This window comes from Battus philenor, unplaced genomic scaffold (assembly GCF_028537555.1).
Source record: "Battus philenor isolate CCGP_79_NKW_IND1 unplaced genomic scaffold, ilBatPhil1.0.hap1 SCAF_9, whole genome shotgun sequence".
NCBI lineage: Eukaryota > Metazoa > Arthropoda > Insecta > Lepidoptera > Papilionidae > Battus > Battus philenor.
In genome coordinates, this window is record NW_027181759.1 from 9,315,138 (window position 1) to 9,329,699 (window position 14,562).

Below are 14,562 nucleotides of genomic sequence, written 5' to 3' on the forward strand. Positions count from 1 at the left end.
CGAACACGAAATAAACAACATAGAATTGATTCCAGCTTTGAATATTAAAAAAAGTTTCGTAATCAATTGAATAAACTCCCTATTTTACCGAATTGTGATTGTAAATTTTGATAAAATTGTTGATATCTATCTATCTGTCCATATGTGATATGTGTCTTTTAATATTGATGCTTATTTTTTCGAATACAATAAAAGCTTCAATAATGTTCATATGAACTGTTATTTTATACTTACTTAAAAAAACATAGTTTTATTCGAAAAATCCTTTTATTGTAAAAACTGGGAAAACTTTCGTCAAGAAAAATATATAAACACAGTCTATCTATAAATGATAATCTTGTAATAAATAATAAATAAAGGACATGTACATAAGTTTAGCTCAATAAATAAAAATCAAAAAATTCTATCTTTCTCTAGTCTCCTCATAAAATACGTAATTTACCGACCGCTCCTTCAGAGTGTACAATCTCGAGATATGCAGGGTCATGATGATCTTAAACTATAAATAAATAAAAGTGACAAAAGAATAATGAATAAACGTCATGATATATTTACCTGGAGTAACTGTGTCGCTGATGTAAGCGAAAATATTGTCGCATGTTGCCGAGAGGTGCGGGTTTGGTGACCTTGTGTCGTCTAATACCAGGTTAGTAAGAAGTGAACTGGGCCGCAACAGCTCGCGAGGGAAGTACACGCTTCTCACCTACAAAAAAATTGTAATACTTCTTTAATGATTTAAATAACCACAAAATGAAATGCATATATTTGCATTAGATAAACCATATAAATGTATAATAATAAAATATTTACTATAATTAATTTTAAAAGTTATTTATTATCCCGCGCTTCTTCCGAAATAAGAGACCGATTGTCATTACGTTACTGTAATTCTATACCACCTATAATAAGTGGTCAGATCTGACAGCATAAATATACATAAATATTATTTTCGATTTTTATTAGTAACAAATACCATTTGTAACTTTCTTAAATACTTTATGTCATTAATGGAAATAAAATAACTCAACGCGATCTAATCACAGTGAACGAAGAATCTCGTTAATTGACAAAAGTGAAGAATAAAAACTGCCTCGAACATTTTTTAAATAGTATTATTAATTTATCGGAACAAATTGTTTAAGGGAGAAATCAAAATTACAAAGGTTGCTCGGAATTTGATAAACCAGAAAATGCTAAGAAATAACGGATAAAATTCGTTACTCTGAAGAGAATATGCGTTCAAAATTATGCTGCAATTTACTCGCCTGTTCGACCTCCGATGGGGTAACAAAACAATTTTCCACGTGAAAAATGACCTCTTTCTTGAACAGGCCTGAGCGGTATTATAAAGAAAAAAGTAGAAAAAACAATCATTTTCTAGAGACATACCATAAAGTAAATAAGGATCGGACTCAATTTAATAACGCGGCGTGTTCTTGGTTGAGGGTTTTGATTAAATAACAGAAAATATATTAATTATATACAATGATTAAGTTATATATATTTTAATATGTTAGGTATCAATGCAAAACCGCGACCTTGTGTTGTTAATTCGCGGTAGTGAAAGTTAAATGAGAATTAAATACCTTTTCAAATTAAATTTGACTTAACACACGGAAAAACTCATAAGTATGATTAAAACGTAAAATACTTGTCTTCATATAAATTAATAATAGGGTTAACCATTATGTTTATTATTACTTAACATGCACCTTTGACAAATTGAGGGGAGGACACCTGTGTTCCAACAGTAATAACCAGTGATTTATTTGTCAATATGTAAAAGATGTCAACATTATAAGCATTAAACAAATATGTTACATAAACAAAATTCTAAGCGAAGCGGAATTTACCTACAACTAAACTAACCGGCTTCACCTACGATAATCCTTTGTTTTCTATGAATTTTTAATCTTGACTTATCAATAATTTTAAATCATTCGATTATTTTATTAAGTCCAGACTTGTATTAAGAATTTCATTCTATCTTAGATGACTATTCCTTGTTCAAAATACAGTAAAAATTTATATTCGAATAGAATAGAAGAAATATATTTAAGGCTATGTTTTGCACAGGCAAAGGCAATGTATACGATTTCATTCTACAGGTTTTTATCAATCAGATTTTTTTTTATTAAACATCTAAATAATTTGTCATGAATGTTATAATCTTCTCCCCATTTAGGAGTCAAGCCTTCCTTCATAATATTGTGCGGAGTTGGTATTATCATACCGCTATTTAGATTAAAGATAAATTAGATCAATAGTGCGTTAGAATAATTATCCTCTCAATTCCTATAAATAGTAAACCAAACCATTTGAAGAGTTTTTAAATTAGGACAATTGTAAATATAATTCGACCATAAATGGCTAAACGGGTTATTCATTTTAAATGCTGCAATTACCTTCTTGTCTATGCGAGACGAAATAAACTGATTCATTAGCATTAACAGCAACTGCCTTTAAAAGTATGTTGATTTTTTAAGTGATAACCATAAAGATTTAACTATATTTCATCGTCATCTTTATTTCAACTTTATTTCGTCTTCTAACTTATATTTTCCGTAAAATGAAATGTAATAATAAGTTATATAAGAAAACACAATAAATATTCGAACGTATTTGTCATTATGCCTCAATATCATTTGTCATCATCATCACCATTTCTGAAGTAGAACGTCTTCTGCTGCACATAAGCCTCCCTAATAAATTTCCAATAAGGTCGGTTGAAAGTCTCCCACATTTACCGCCATTTTTACATCTTCATGAAGAAAAACCTACTCAAAGAATATGGTTAGTTTTTGTAAGGCTCTGTTCCTAGTTCCTCAAACCTAAACATAAATGAATTTTGCGTTCTTTGGAACGTTCGAATGGTTACAAAACCCAGGTCTTACAAGTTCCTTATATATTTACAAAAATATATGGATACATCAATTATAATTAATAAAAATTGAAATGTTTTTTTTTTATATATTGACATTAATATGCCGGAAATGAGAGTCAATGGAAAATCTTATTAAACTATATTTAAGCGAACTGAACAGGTACAAGTGGACTGTAATTAATTTACATATTTTAATTTTCAGTTAAATCATGATATTAAGATTGTAAATATTACAAAGCAATTACTCATAAACCGTCTATATCCTTTAAGTAAAAACAATTAAAAAATAACTTATTTTTGTGCGAAACCTTTTTATTATAGCTATGTTGGGAAGCGAATGACATGCAACGAACAATTTGAAATTCGATCAGCCGACATAGAGTTCAATGATAATCGTGCACACTGAGAGTGAACATTGCAACACGGCATGCCACACCCTTTCCAATGTTATAAAAGAATGACCTCGGTCATTGTAGCTGCCATAAAACTACATTGTGCTTATACAAATCAAAATATTTACTTCCATATGCGAAGCAATTATATAATAGAAATTACAGCTTAGTTGTTATTTATCGATGTAATAGTTTTATATCCTTTTTTTCCCTCATAAAAAAATTATAAAACTCGTTTCATATCACTAATTTTATTTAATCCGGTTGACATTGAAACATTTTTGATTATATTGACTTCTGTTGTTAAATAAATTCTGATATTAAGCCTCACATCTTTATAAATCGCTCATTAAATGTCATTAATGAAACGTTAATATGCCATTTGTGTCCATTAAAAAAGTTTTCTTTTTTTCACATTATACTGATTATATTTAAAAAAAAAATAATATATGTATTAACGGCCGTCTTCAAAAACATAAGTTATTTTTTAATACTTTGTTGACTTGTGTAATGTTAATAAATTAAATAAATCTTTATACCAAAGGTAATACACAACGTAAATTGCTAAAATAAAACATTGATAATTGTTTCATGATAATATACTAAATATTAAAATTATAAAGTAGTTTACTGTAAATAAAGAGGTGTAAAAAAGACCTCGCCAGTAGAGTTGCCATAATATAAAACATTAGGAAACAGAAAAGCAAACAGATGCAGAAAGTTAGGATTCCAATCTCTTCCTGCACCCTAATGGCAATACCGGCGATAGCTGTTGTTTACATTCCAACGTAACAACACAGATTAAAAAAAGTAGTTTTTACGTCCAGATTCCTGACTAACTTTTATGACTCTATCGAAAGTATAACGTTTTAAAAAGTATTTTTTTATATCCCATTCTTAGCATCTATTAAATATGCACCAACAGAGATTCACATTATTTTTATTTAAAGTTAACTAAACTTAGTTAAACGCAGTTCCGCCTCTTCAATATATAGTATATATGAAGGGATTACTAATATACATATTTATTTAAATATTTTATGTAAAAAATTATTTCAATTATGATTACCTTTTGTTAATGAATGTATAGTGCATTAAAGTATATACCAGTTTTCAAATTTGCTGTAATGTGCATATATTTGTGTTAACGTTGTTAATGTGCCTTAAAAGCAAAATAAAATAATTAGAATTAAAAAATAACACATCGTTGAAAACTGTTTCACTACGTAAATGTATCATTATTATGACACAACTTGTTTTTAAATTAACATATTTCTCTTTATCCGTATAACGCGTTCCTGGATACCGGATATTGCTTTCCGTGTAATTGTATACGGATACGACAAATAGTTTCGCGAAATAATAGTTTTTATATAAATTCAGATTAACAACATTAAATGCAAAAAACTTAGTTAATACTTCGACGAACATTGGAAATAATTTTTTAATTGGCATAAGTATAAACGTTATACCTTAACGATTCTAAGGAATTTCTGCTTTGGCTTATAATGTGGAAATCCTGCTTAAGAAAATTTATGGTATAGTTCCACTATCTTCCTTGAAATAACAAAAACTCACTATACAGATAAAGGGATAAAGTTAAACAAAAACTATTCAGTTCCTGAATAGGCGTTGTTACCTTCACCCACCGATCAAAGCTTTGTTAGTACACACTATAATCTAACGTTAATCACCATAGCAAGAATCTAGTGTGACGGCCTTTCACTCCTTGGAACATGCGGCCGTGCCTTACGGATGACAAGACCCGAGGCGTTTTTCTTAATTGTCCTTAGAGGAAAAATATTTGTGATAATAAATAAATAATGAGCCATTAAAACACCGTTTGTTTTAATGGCTCATTTGTCAGCAAAAATCTTTTTTACCTATATCCAATCACCTTGTATAAAGCTATTAGTCTAAAATATGTCAATAATTTTTTTGTGTAATTATTTATTGGAATGCAACAGGACAATAATTTGTGGCAGTACGTAGCCTGTAGGGAGTGTGAATAATCATTTTTAATATGTGTTATCTGAATTATAAAACTGCTTCTTCCATCATATTGTCATTACGTTATTTGTTGTTTCTGGAACGGTTGATTTTGGATAGATTTTGGATTGAACTATATATTAATTGACAGCAAATTATATTATATATAATACACCGCTTTAAAGCTATTGCAGCTATCATCTATCACCCAGTATAAGCATAAAGATTGATAACAAGTTTAGACGAGGTCTATGCTATATTAAAGACCATCGGATATCGAATTGAATAAAATTTATATCTACAAATAACACAGAACAACTACAGTCTTCAAAATTTTAAATATCAATCATTGTGAATGTTTTAACAAAGTCACGTAGTCTATATAGTTTTTCTTGTTAATTGAAAATGAAACTTTTATTTATGATCATTTTAGTACTCGGGTACTAGGGCATCCCTGCGCTTAGAAATATGTTACGAACCAAAAACCCCAAACATGGTAATAAACCGCAACACTGTTTTTTTTTTATTTAATGTAATTCGACATGATAGTTCATGATAATTCAATAACAACATAGTATTACAATTAGTTTTGTCAATATAATATCTTAACTCACATGTGTTTTATTACACGGGACAAACTTTGCACTTAATTATGTCATCATAATCAGCATCAAATCAGCCGAACGTCTACTGCTGGACATAGTTCTCCCCTATAAATATCCAATAGGACTGGTTGAAAAAGTCCTTTTTCGCAGTTAAGTATGTATTTTAATAATATTCTTTATTCCGACTCTGCAGAAGTGAAGGTTATAACATTTTCAAAAAAACCTCGAAATAATGAAGCTAGAAATAATATCACATTCATATTTGTCTAACTGCAATCTGAAATAAATTATTTGCCAAGCGCATGAATTAACGGAACTATTACCTCTATAGCTTAGCCGTTTGAAAGGTTAAATAATACAATATTCACCGCGAAAGAAACAAGATATCGGGTAACCAGTTACAACAATTATATCTACTATTATTGTCGGTAACAACTAAACATACTTAATTAAAAATTTTGATTATTTAACTGTGACGTCACAAATTTTTACTCTGTTTACCGCAATAGCGGCTATTTTTAAACTTTTTGAATATAGAGGCACGTCAGTGAATATCCATCAGTTTTTATTAGGGGGATCGGAGAGTAATGTCGTCTTAAGTTAAAAACACACAACTACATTTTTAGCAAAGGGTTTATTTCTAATCAACTATATATTCACCTTCGTTATCAACAACCTTTTGTTATCTAGTATACGTCTTCCAAGTACGTAATGAGAAAATGACAATCACATATCTACATGCGGAGAAACGACATTACTATCCGGTCCCCCTAATACCTGTTGATTACATATACAGAAACATTCTGTAATATTGAAAGTTTTCTGTAATTACTGTTTTGTATTTTGATAATGAAAAGTATCTATATTCATTCACGTTTAACATCATTCTTCGTCAATCGCTTGACTTTTTTCCTATGCAAACACTCATTAGAATGTAAATTACTAAAACATATCGAGTCAAATTGATACTACTCATTATTTTTTAACAAACATTAATATTTAGTTTATAAGTATTTATCAGATATGCAACTTAAACCTTTAATATCTAATATTCATTTAATTCTTGCGCCGAAATTATTACTAATCCACCCGTCTACGTATTGCATGTCATGCTTCAAAAATATTTAATCCCTTTTTCAAGCTTAACTTATGTAAAATATTTAACTAAATTATTTCTTAGTGTAAATAGATAAAACTTTTAGCCACAGAAATAATATTCATGCGAGCCAACGAACAAATAATAAATTACTGCTTTTGTCGACTACCAAACCGTACTGATCTTATCCACGCACTGACACGCGAAAGTAGTAATTAACTGTTTCGTTTTATTTTAATTTAGTTGAAACTGTGAATGAAGTGATATTTGCAACCATTACGGAAGCCAAAACAAATCTAGGCGGCGACCCTGAACGGCACGAACTTGAACGTAGCTTTAAAAAACGCTGAAAGTAATTGTTTCTTTTTTTATTTTAGTATTAATTAAAACTACTAAAAAAAATAATTAATTCAATATTTTATATTTTAATTTATTACATTTTGTATAAGAACATTTTCAACTTATTTCATCATCAAAAGGTTCTTTAAATTCGTTAAGTCATTAAAGAGACTAATGCAAAAGTAAAAGCATTTATGTAAGAAAAAAGTTATATTCTTAAATTTATTTCAAAAATATGTTAATTTTGACTTTTTACTCAAAAAAGTTTTTTAATTTACTTATAATTTTTTACACTTTAAAAGTACAGCCGAAACTTTAATTAAAGCATAGGCTCTTAAATTTTTTTTCAAACTTTCATTAAAATTCTTTAGAAATGGTGTAAACCTTTTCTTTTGTATTACGTGTAAATATTTTCTGATGAAAACATTCATTACGTCATTTTTGTTTACGTTCTTAATTAATAACAATTATTCTAAAAAAAGAAGTAAAGCGCGATGCTCAAGACCGGTCGAGATGGCGACGTACTGTGGACGCCCTCTGCCTCATCTTGGGGACATGGGAATAAATGATGAAATGATGATCAAGTTTTTTTAATTTTACACTTAACGCTGTTATTAAATCCGTTTTTTTAATTGTATAATTTTTATTAACTTAAATAGTTAACATTAATATTTATTTTAGTCAAAGAAACTTAAAATCCCATTGTTTACTTGTAATTTATTTATGAAAATGTGAACTGAGACAAAAAATACATATAATTCTTTTTAACAAATTTGGAGTTTTCTTTGTTCTTCTGCCGCTAGTTTGACCTTGATTTAGTTGAAAACACAAATTAGACATCTTAGAAAAACACTTACCAAGCGATCGGTAGCCATGTCAAAGATGAGAATCTTGGGCGGACAAACGCGTCGGAAGTCATCTAAACTCGTGAAGACGCCTGAGTCGAGGACCCACAGTCTGTTGCAGCGGTCAGCTCGTGTGCGATAGACAGATATCAAGCCTGTACAGTTGATATCGCCTCGGCCTGCGGTATGCCAGGACCAGTCAGGGTACGCCTGCAATGTTAGTTATTTCAATAAAAAAAAATTATAGCGACAAATTATTTGAAAAAATATTAATTCATAATTGCCTTCATTATTAACCATATAAACCTACAACACCATAGACTTTCCACGATGCCTTCCACCTTATGCGAACTATCCATCTATATAAAAAATGAAATAAATCATCAATATTTTGCTAAACGCAACACTCGAGTTAGGCGTAACCAACTCCGCAATTGTTTTCTTTTTCATATTTTCTTTAAGACCCAAGCAAAAAGTAATTAAAGTGCAACAACAATTTACTTTTACCATAGTCATATCAACCACAAATAAATTGAATTACTTATCTCTAGCGCTTTAATATCGGAAGTCGCGTCTTTAATTAATCAAATTATTACTAAATTCATTGTAAACTTGCAATATGCGATAGCTGTTTATTATGTAATAAAAGATCCCTCTCAAATATATATTGTTCGTTAATTTTTTCATAAGGTTTACAACAGGTCAATAACTTTTGATAGTACAAAGTCTGTCGATGCGGGTTGTATTAAATAAATTTGAAGAGATATGTAATCAAGAATTTATGACCGAATCAGAAATAAGGAGTTTCGAAAGAGAACAAATAAGCAATCAGGTAATTTGTAAACAAACAAATGTAACCAAATTAATCCAGTGGATGAGCAAGTCGCCCAGCATACCTATATAATTATTTAAAAAAAGATTTTAATTCAATTTTGTTGTTACAAATATTTTTATTCTTGACATGAAATTCAACAATCCTTTTTATTTACAACAATGCATTTGTATTTTTCCTTAAAAAAAAACCTTTTGATTATTCACAATGCATTTGCAAATCAAATGTGTAGCTATCATTGTAATGTAAAACTATTTCACTTGTGTTTATTTTTAATGTTTGCGGCAACAAATACATTTAAATTAGCAAGTCTTTTATTCAGACGACGTTATTTATTGAACTCCATTATCATTTGTAAGAACAAAGGGCTCGATGGAATGAATTTCAATTTCTTATTTATACACCGTGAGAATCCGATGTAAAACTTTTTACTAAATCTTTCATATTTAAATACGTGTTTCTTTAAGCGATGTTTGAGGATTTATAAGGGTTTGATGAAGACAAGATACTTGGAACGAGATATTAATAAATATTTCTACAGAAGATTTACACCTTTTTCAAGATATTTGACATTTTTCCTTAACTAACTAATCTGACAACAAATAACAAATAACACACCAGTTGACAGCCATTCACAATTTTTTTTATATACCTACATATTAAACACACGACGGAAAGATACGTATGATTAGGCGGTCGAAGTGTATCAATTTAGTACGCATCCTGCCCAAGGACCCACTGATATCTAACAGTTATATTAATAAAGTCACTTTAATGTATGAAATCGAAAATATAACCATTTATGTCAAAATTCATAGTAAACCTCGCACTATTAAATTTTTTAAGAATATCCTTAAAAACAATATTAGATACATATATGTCCATAACGGGAATCTTACTATAACTCTCTATAGGTTACAAGTCTGTAGTGGCAGTAACAGAATAATAAACTATAGGCCAAAGTAAAGCTCACTTTTTGCTTTATAAATAAGTGTTTGCCAATGAAAGTTTCAAGAACTCGACGAGTAAATCTCCGTGATATGGTTCCAGAAGGGCCGGGCCTTTTGTCAACAATATACAAAAATATGTTAAATCTTTTAAAATGTAACAAGTTTTTAAGTTTCCTAAACTAGTAAAAATAAAAAAAATGTAATGGAGGCATGGCGCTTTAAAGTCGTACGAGATATATCCTATGAATGGTGATATCAAAAACACTTGGGTGGCCTTTACTAAGGACAGGTTTGTCGTCTTGTGATGTCTTGTGTAAGAACATCTCAAGCAGAGCTTTCTGTAACCTGTTACAGCAAAATATTTGAAGAAAAATTTCGATGGTTCTAGTAGTTTGAATTTGCAGGCGTGTTTTTGAAAACCTGCACTGTCATTTGGAAAAAATACCCAAGAAGGTGGAGAACACCTTGACTACATAATTTTCAAAAAATGATTGTTTCTTACGTTTAATAATTTTATTTATTTTTAAAAGTGAACTTCACTATTATCTCTTAGGAAAGAGCTTAAAGGAAACGATCCATATCTTTAAGAGTGAGGCTATCAGTGATGGAGTACTTATAAATCAAAAGATTATTAACCTTACACTATATATAATCGGAATCATTAATCAAACACCGATTGCACATATATTCCACACAACTAACATACACACTTTTAATATAATACACTATCCTCTGTTTTGTTTTTGTTCATCTTTCAAGTCCACTTTCGTAATGCTTTTAATTTTAGTTGATAACGGCGTGTACTTCATTATTGGTTCTTAGTTAATTTTATGTCTATAATTTGTTATGCATGAATCTGTCTGTTGTGACAAACTTCATTATAAATAAATGTATAAGAGGAAAAGGGATTTAAAAAAAAACTAAGAATTGAGAAACTCTACCCTGTTGTAACAAATACGGTGTAATATTATTAATAAATGTTTTATTAAAATGAATGACTATTGAAGTAATTATATACTGTTATGAAACAATTATTCGTTTATTATTTATCATATTTACAATTTATTATCACACAAGTATAGCCGTAGGTATTTCTATCGATACTAATGTAATTCATTACAAGTTTTATCATTACCATTACCAAAACCGTATAAAATGCTGTTTTAAAATTAGAGCAAACACAATTTCAAACTTGCAACACAAATAAACGTAACCGGTTTGTAGACAACTTCTGTACAAATGTTTTAAAACATAACTAACAATATTCATATCTTTACTATATTTTTTCTTAATAAATCGAACGTTAAAAACGACTTCTAAGGATGTGGGTCGACTCCGAGGATTTTTGAATTCACTCTCAAATATTTAATCACATCATTTTTAAAAGGATTTTGCTCGATATAGAAATGAGCACTTTGGTTATTTGCCTTAAATAAACGTTAAAGGCTAAATTATAAAACTGTAGGCGCTGTTTTTTTTAATCTGAATCATATTTTACACTTAATATTCAATAAACTAACGTGTGCAGCTTTTCAAATACTTTAAATCATTTTGAAATTGTTCTACTCAAACCAATTAATTGCCAACCTTTAACTCTGCGTTTTAAGTAAATTTGCATTAAATTGATAAATTTCATTTATTAAAAATTTTAACTTAATAGTTACACTATTAATAGATACACTAGTAAGAATTACGAATATTCACTCATTATTACAAAGGAAAAAACACAAAGACGACTAAAGATACTTTGCTTTTGGCAAGATAGTATGAATTTAATACCAATATGTTTATTTTATTTAAAAACAAGCATTGTTGTATATAAGCAATGGCAGCCTTGCGGTAGAGGACTGAGACTTGCGAACGTAGGTCGCGGGTTCGATTCCGCAGATAAAATGTCATAAAATTAATTTTATAACATTAACATTGCTCACAAACATGTTACCACAGGATGGGTAGCAGTGTTCTCTGCAAACCATCATACACTACGATCGCTAACTCTCCGCTAAGCATGGCGCTTATGGTATATCCCCCATCGATATCTTTGTGGGAGGTCTATGCCTTTGGGCCTCTATGATTTGAATGATTGCTGTACATGACGATATTGTTAGTGTTATGTATTATTGTCATCATTTAGTAATCCCATCAGATTTTTTACATATTTTAATTATAAAGTTATAACTCGATTTTAGTGATACAGTTAAAGGTTTACCGCCATAAGGTTACTTTCACGGATAACACGACGGCTTAAAATAGACTTGGCAAATTTAGTAACAACTTAAGCAACCGTACATTCAATAATAAAATATTGTAACAAACTGCATGTCCTAGAAATTGCAAAACTATAAGCATTTATTAAACTAAATTAGCACAAGGCGTAAAAGTGATAAAAAATTCTCTAACAGATAACATCTTGCCGTCATCCTTTACTAAGAAGAATAACCAGAGCATACAATTGTTAAAAAAAAATTTTGCATTTAAATTATTTTAAAATGAGTATTTGACTTTATATAACAAACGACATCTGAATTTATTAACTTGTATCAACAATACTTAATATTATTTTAAATTATACTAAATAGTAGTTTAATTTTTCTAAATGAAATGTTAATTTTGCATAAATGTTATTTAACCCTATATTTACTCTTTAACAACTTGTCTAATGACGGATTTAAAGCCATTTTTTATTCTCTACCAGACAACCCAACCCCAAGAGATAACTCAGATATTAATAATTATCCATCAGGATAGGTTTAAATTGTGAATAATCAAAAAAAATCTTTATTAGGATTAAGATACGAAGTTTTTTTATTTATTTAATTAGGTGTGATTGATAAATTCGTGTCATTATAAACACGAAGTGTTTTCAACTATTTGATCAGGATAAAAACCTTTGAAATTATTATCAAAGGCAGCAGGCACAAATAAAAATTGAAGTGGTTAAATAAAAAATGAAACTTTCTTTCTTTAAGAAAGAATGTTGTTATCGATCCTCGATCCTGTCATACTTGCAACCTGAGTAATATAGTGATAAATTTGAAATGAATCCCTAACATATTAAAATTCTGAAAAAAAGAAATCGCTACATACTCGTATGTATTAAGTGAAAAACACATTTAAATAACCGAATGAATTTTTATGGCGTCTACAGAGCAGACTTAATTATCCAGTCACATACTTGTACAATTTAGATCATACTAGTATAACCTCTACTCCAGACTCATAAGGCTCCGGCTGCCATCTGTTCCGACATTGGGCCCTACTCACTGTCATTTCAACTTGCCAACCGCTTGACTATATTAGTTAGTTTCGTTCGTCTACGGGTCTCCTAATTCCAGGTTCGATCATCGATTCAATCTCAGAGACAAATTTCAAGAATAGCTCCCAAGGCTCGTTGAGCGACAGTGAGCTTGCTAATAAGGCTTTAATTACTGTTACTTACAAAACCAGACAAATATCTGTTTCTTCAAGTTTTTTTTTCTTATTAGTTACGACTAACACACGTTAAGTGTTTGTTTTGCAATAAATACAAAAATAAAAAATAGTGGTTTACCTGCAAAACAGGACTGACACCGGGCGGTAAGCTGCGAGGAACCCAGGCTAATGTAGCCGGCACGCCTGCCCTTAGCCGAGGTATTCCGATGTACAAGCGATCCCATCCAATTTCTAGGCCGGTAGGCACAGTGTTCTCCGGTTGAAACTTTTCTAGGAGCACAGGATCAGGCGGGAAATCGAACTGCAGATAACTCCACTGGTTCACAACGTCCAGCGCCGCACTCGTTGCCGCCACCCAAATGCACAAAATTAATAATCTCTGTGCCATTTTGTATATCTGTAAAATTAATTATTAGATACATAAACAATATCAGAACGTACACTACTAACGATATATTTAGTTTAAATTAACATAATTACAAATTAACTTTCATTTCATATATAACAGTTTACCAAGAGAACATGATTAAGGTTAGTACATAAAATAATATTAAAAATTATAAATTTACACAATGGAGGCTTTCAAAATTTAAATAATAAAATATTACTTACTTATTTAAACGCGTATTTCCCTCAAGGTTTTTAAAATGTATTTATAGCAATGATAAATTATTAAAGCGGCCATAAAGTAACATATGAAGCAAAGACTTAAAAAGGATAAATATGAATATTTTCTGATAAATACTACTACGAAAGTTAAGTTACACATGCGTTAGTAGCATTGTATAATTTGTAACTGTCGCAAGTCTTTCGTTATTTGAACCTCATACTAATGCAACACGCACCATTCAAATGTCATGAGCTCATCATCTTGCCGTTAACAGTAATGTCGACAAACTCCGACATATATCTTATTAAATTTCCTTCAGACATATGCATTGTTGTGCTTTATTTTCCTCTGTTGTTTTAAGGTGAAGGATCTTATAATAGGGACACTCAATTTGTTTCCTAATTTTATCAGTTTGGGCTGTTCTAGCATACTTCTCTCGAACTACACAAGCGATCACAATAAACTATCTACAGTGGATATCATCATAATAGCCAATAGACGCCAATTGCAAGGCGTAGGCGTCCCCCAAAGATCGCTACTATGACCGATCTTGCATTACGTGCCTTCAGCCACTTTTGCGACCTTAAC

At 30.1% G+C, this 14,562-nt stretch overlaps 1 protein-coding gene across 1 annotated transcript in view; it reads right to left on the reverse strand.

Annotated features, from left to right (window-relative positions):
• Positions 1-13,752, reverse strand: part of yellow-e (L-dopachrome tautomerase yellow-e) — a 30,084-nt gene extending 16,332 nt beyond the window's left edge. Inside the window, exons 1-3 of the mRNA XM_068775446.1 lie at positions 13,483-13,752; positions 8,163-8,360; positions 556-703 (exon numbers count right to left, since the gene is read on the reverse strand). Coding sequence (XP_068631547.1) covers positions 556-703; positions 8,163-8,360; positions 13,483-13,752 — 616 coding nt within the window. The remainder of the gene's footprint in view (positions 1-555; positions 704-8,162; positions 8,361-13,482) is intronic.
• Positions 13,753-14,562: the final 810 nt, after the last annotated feature.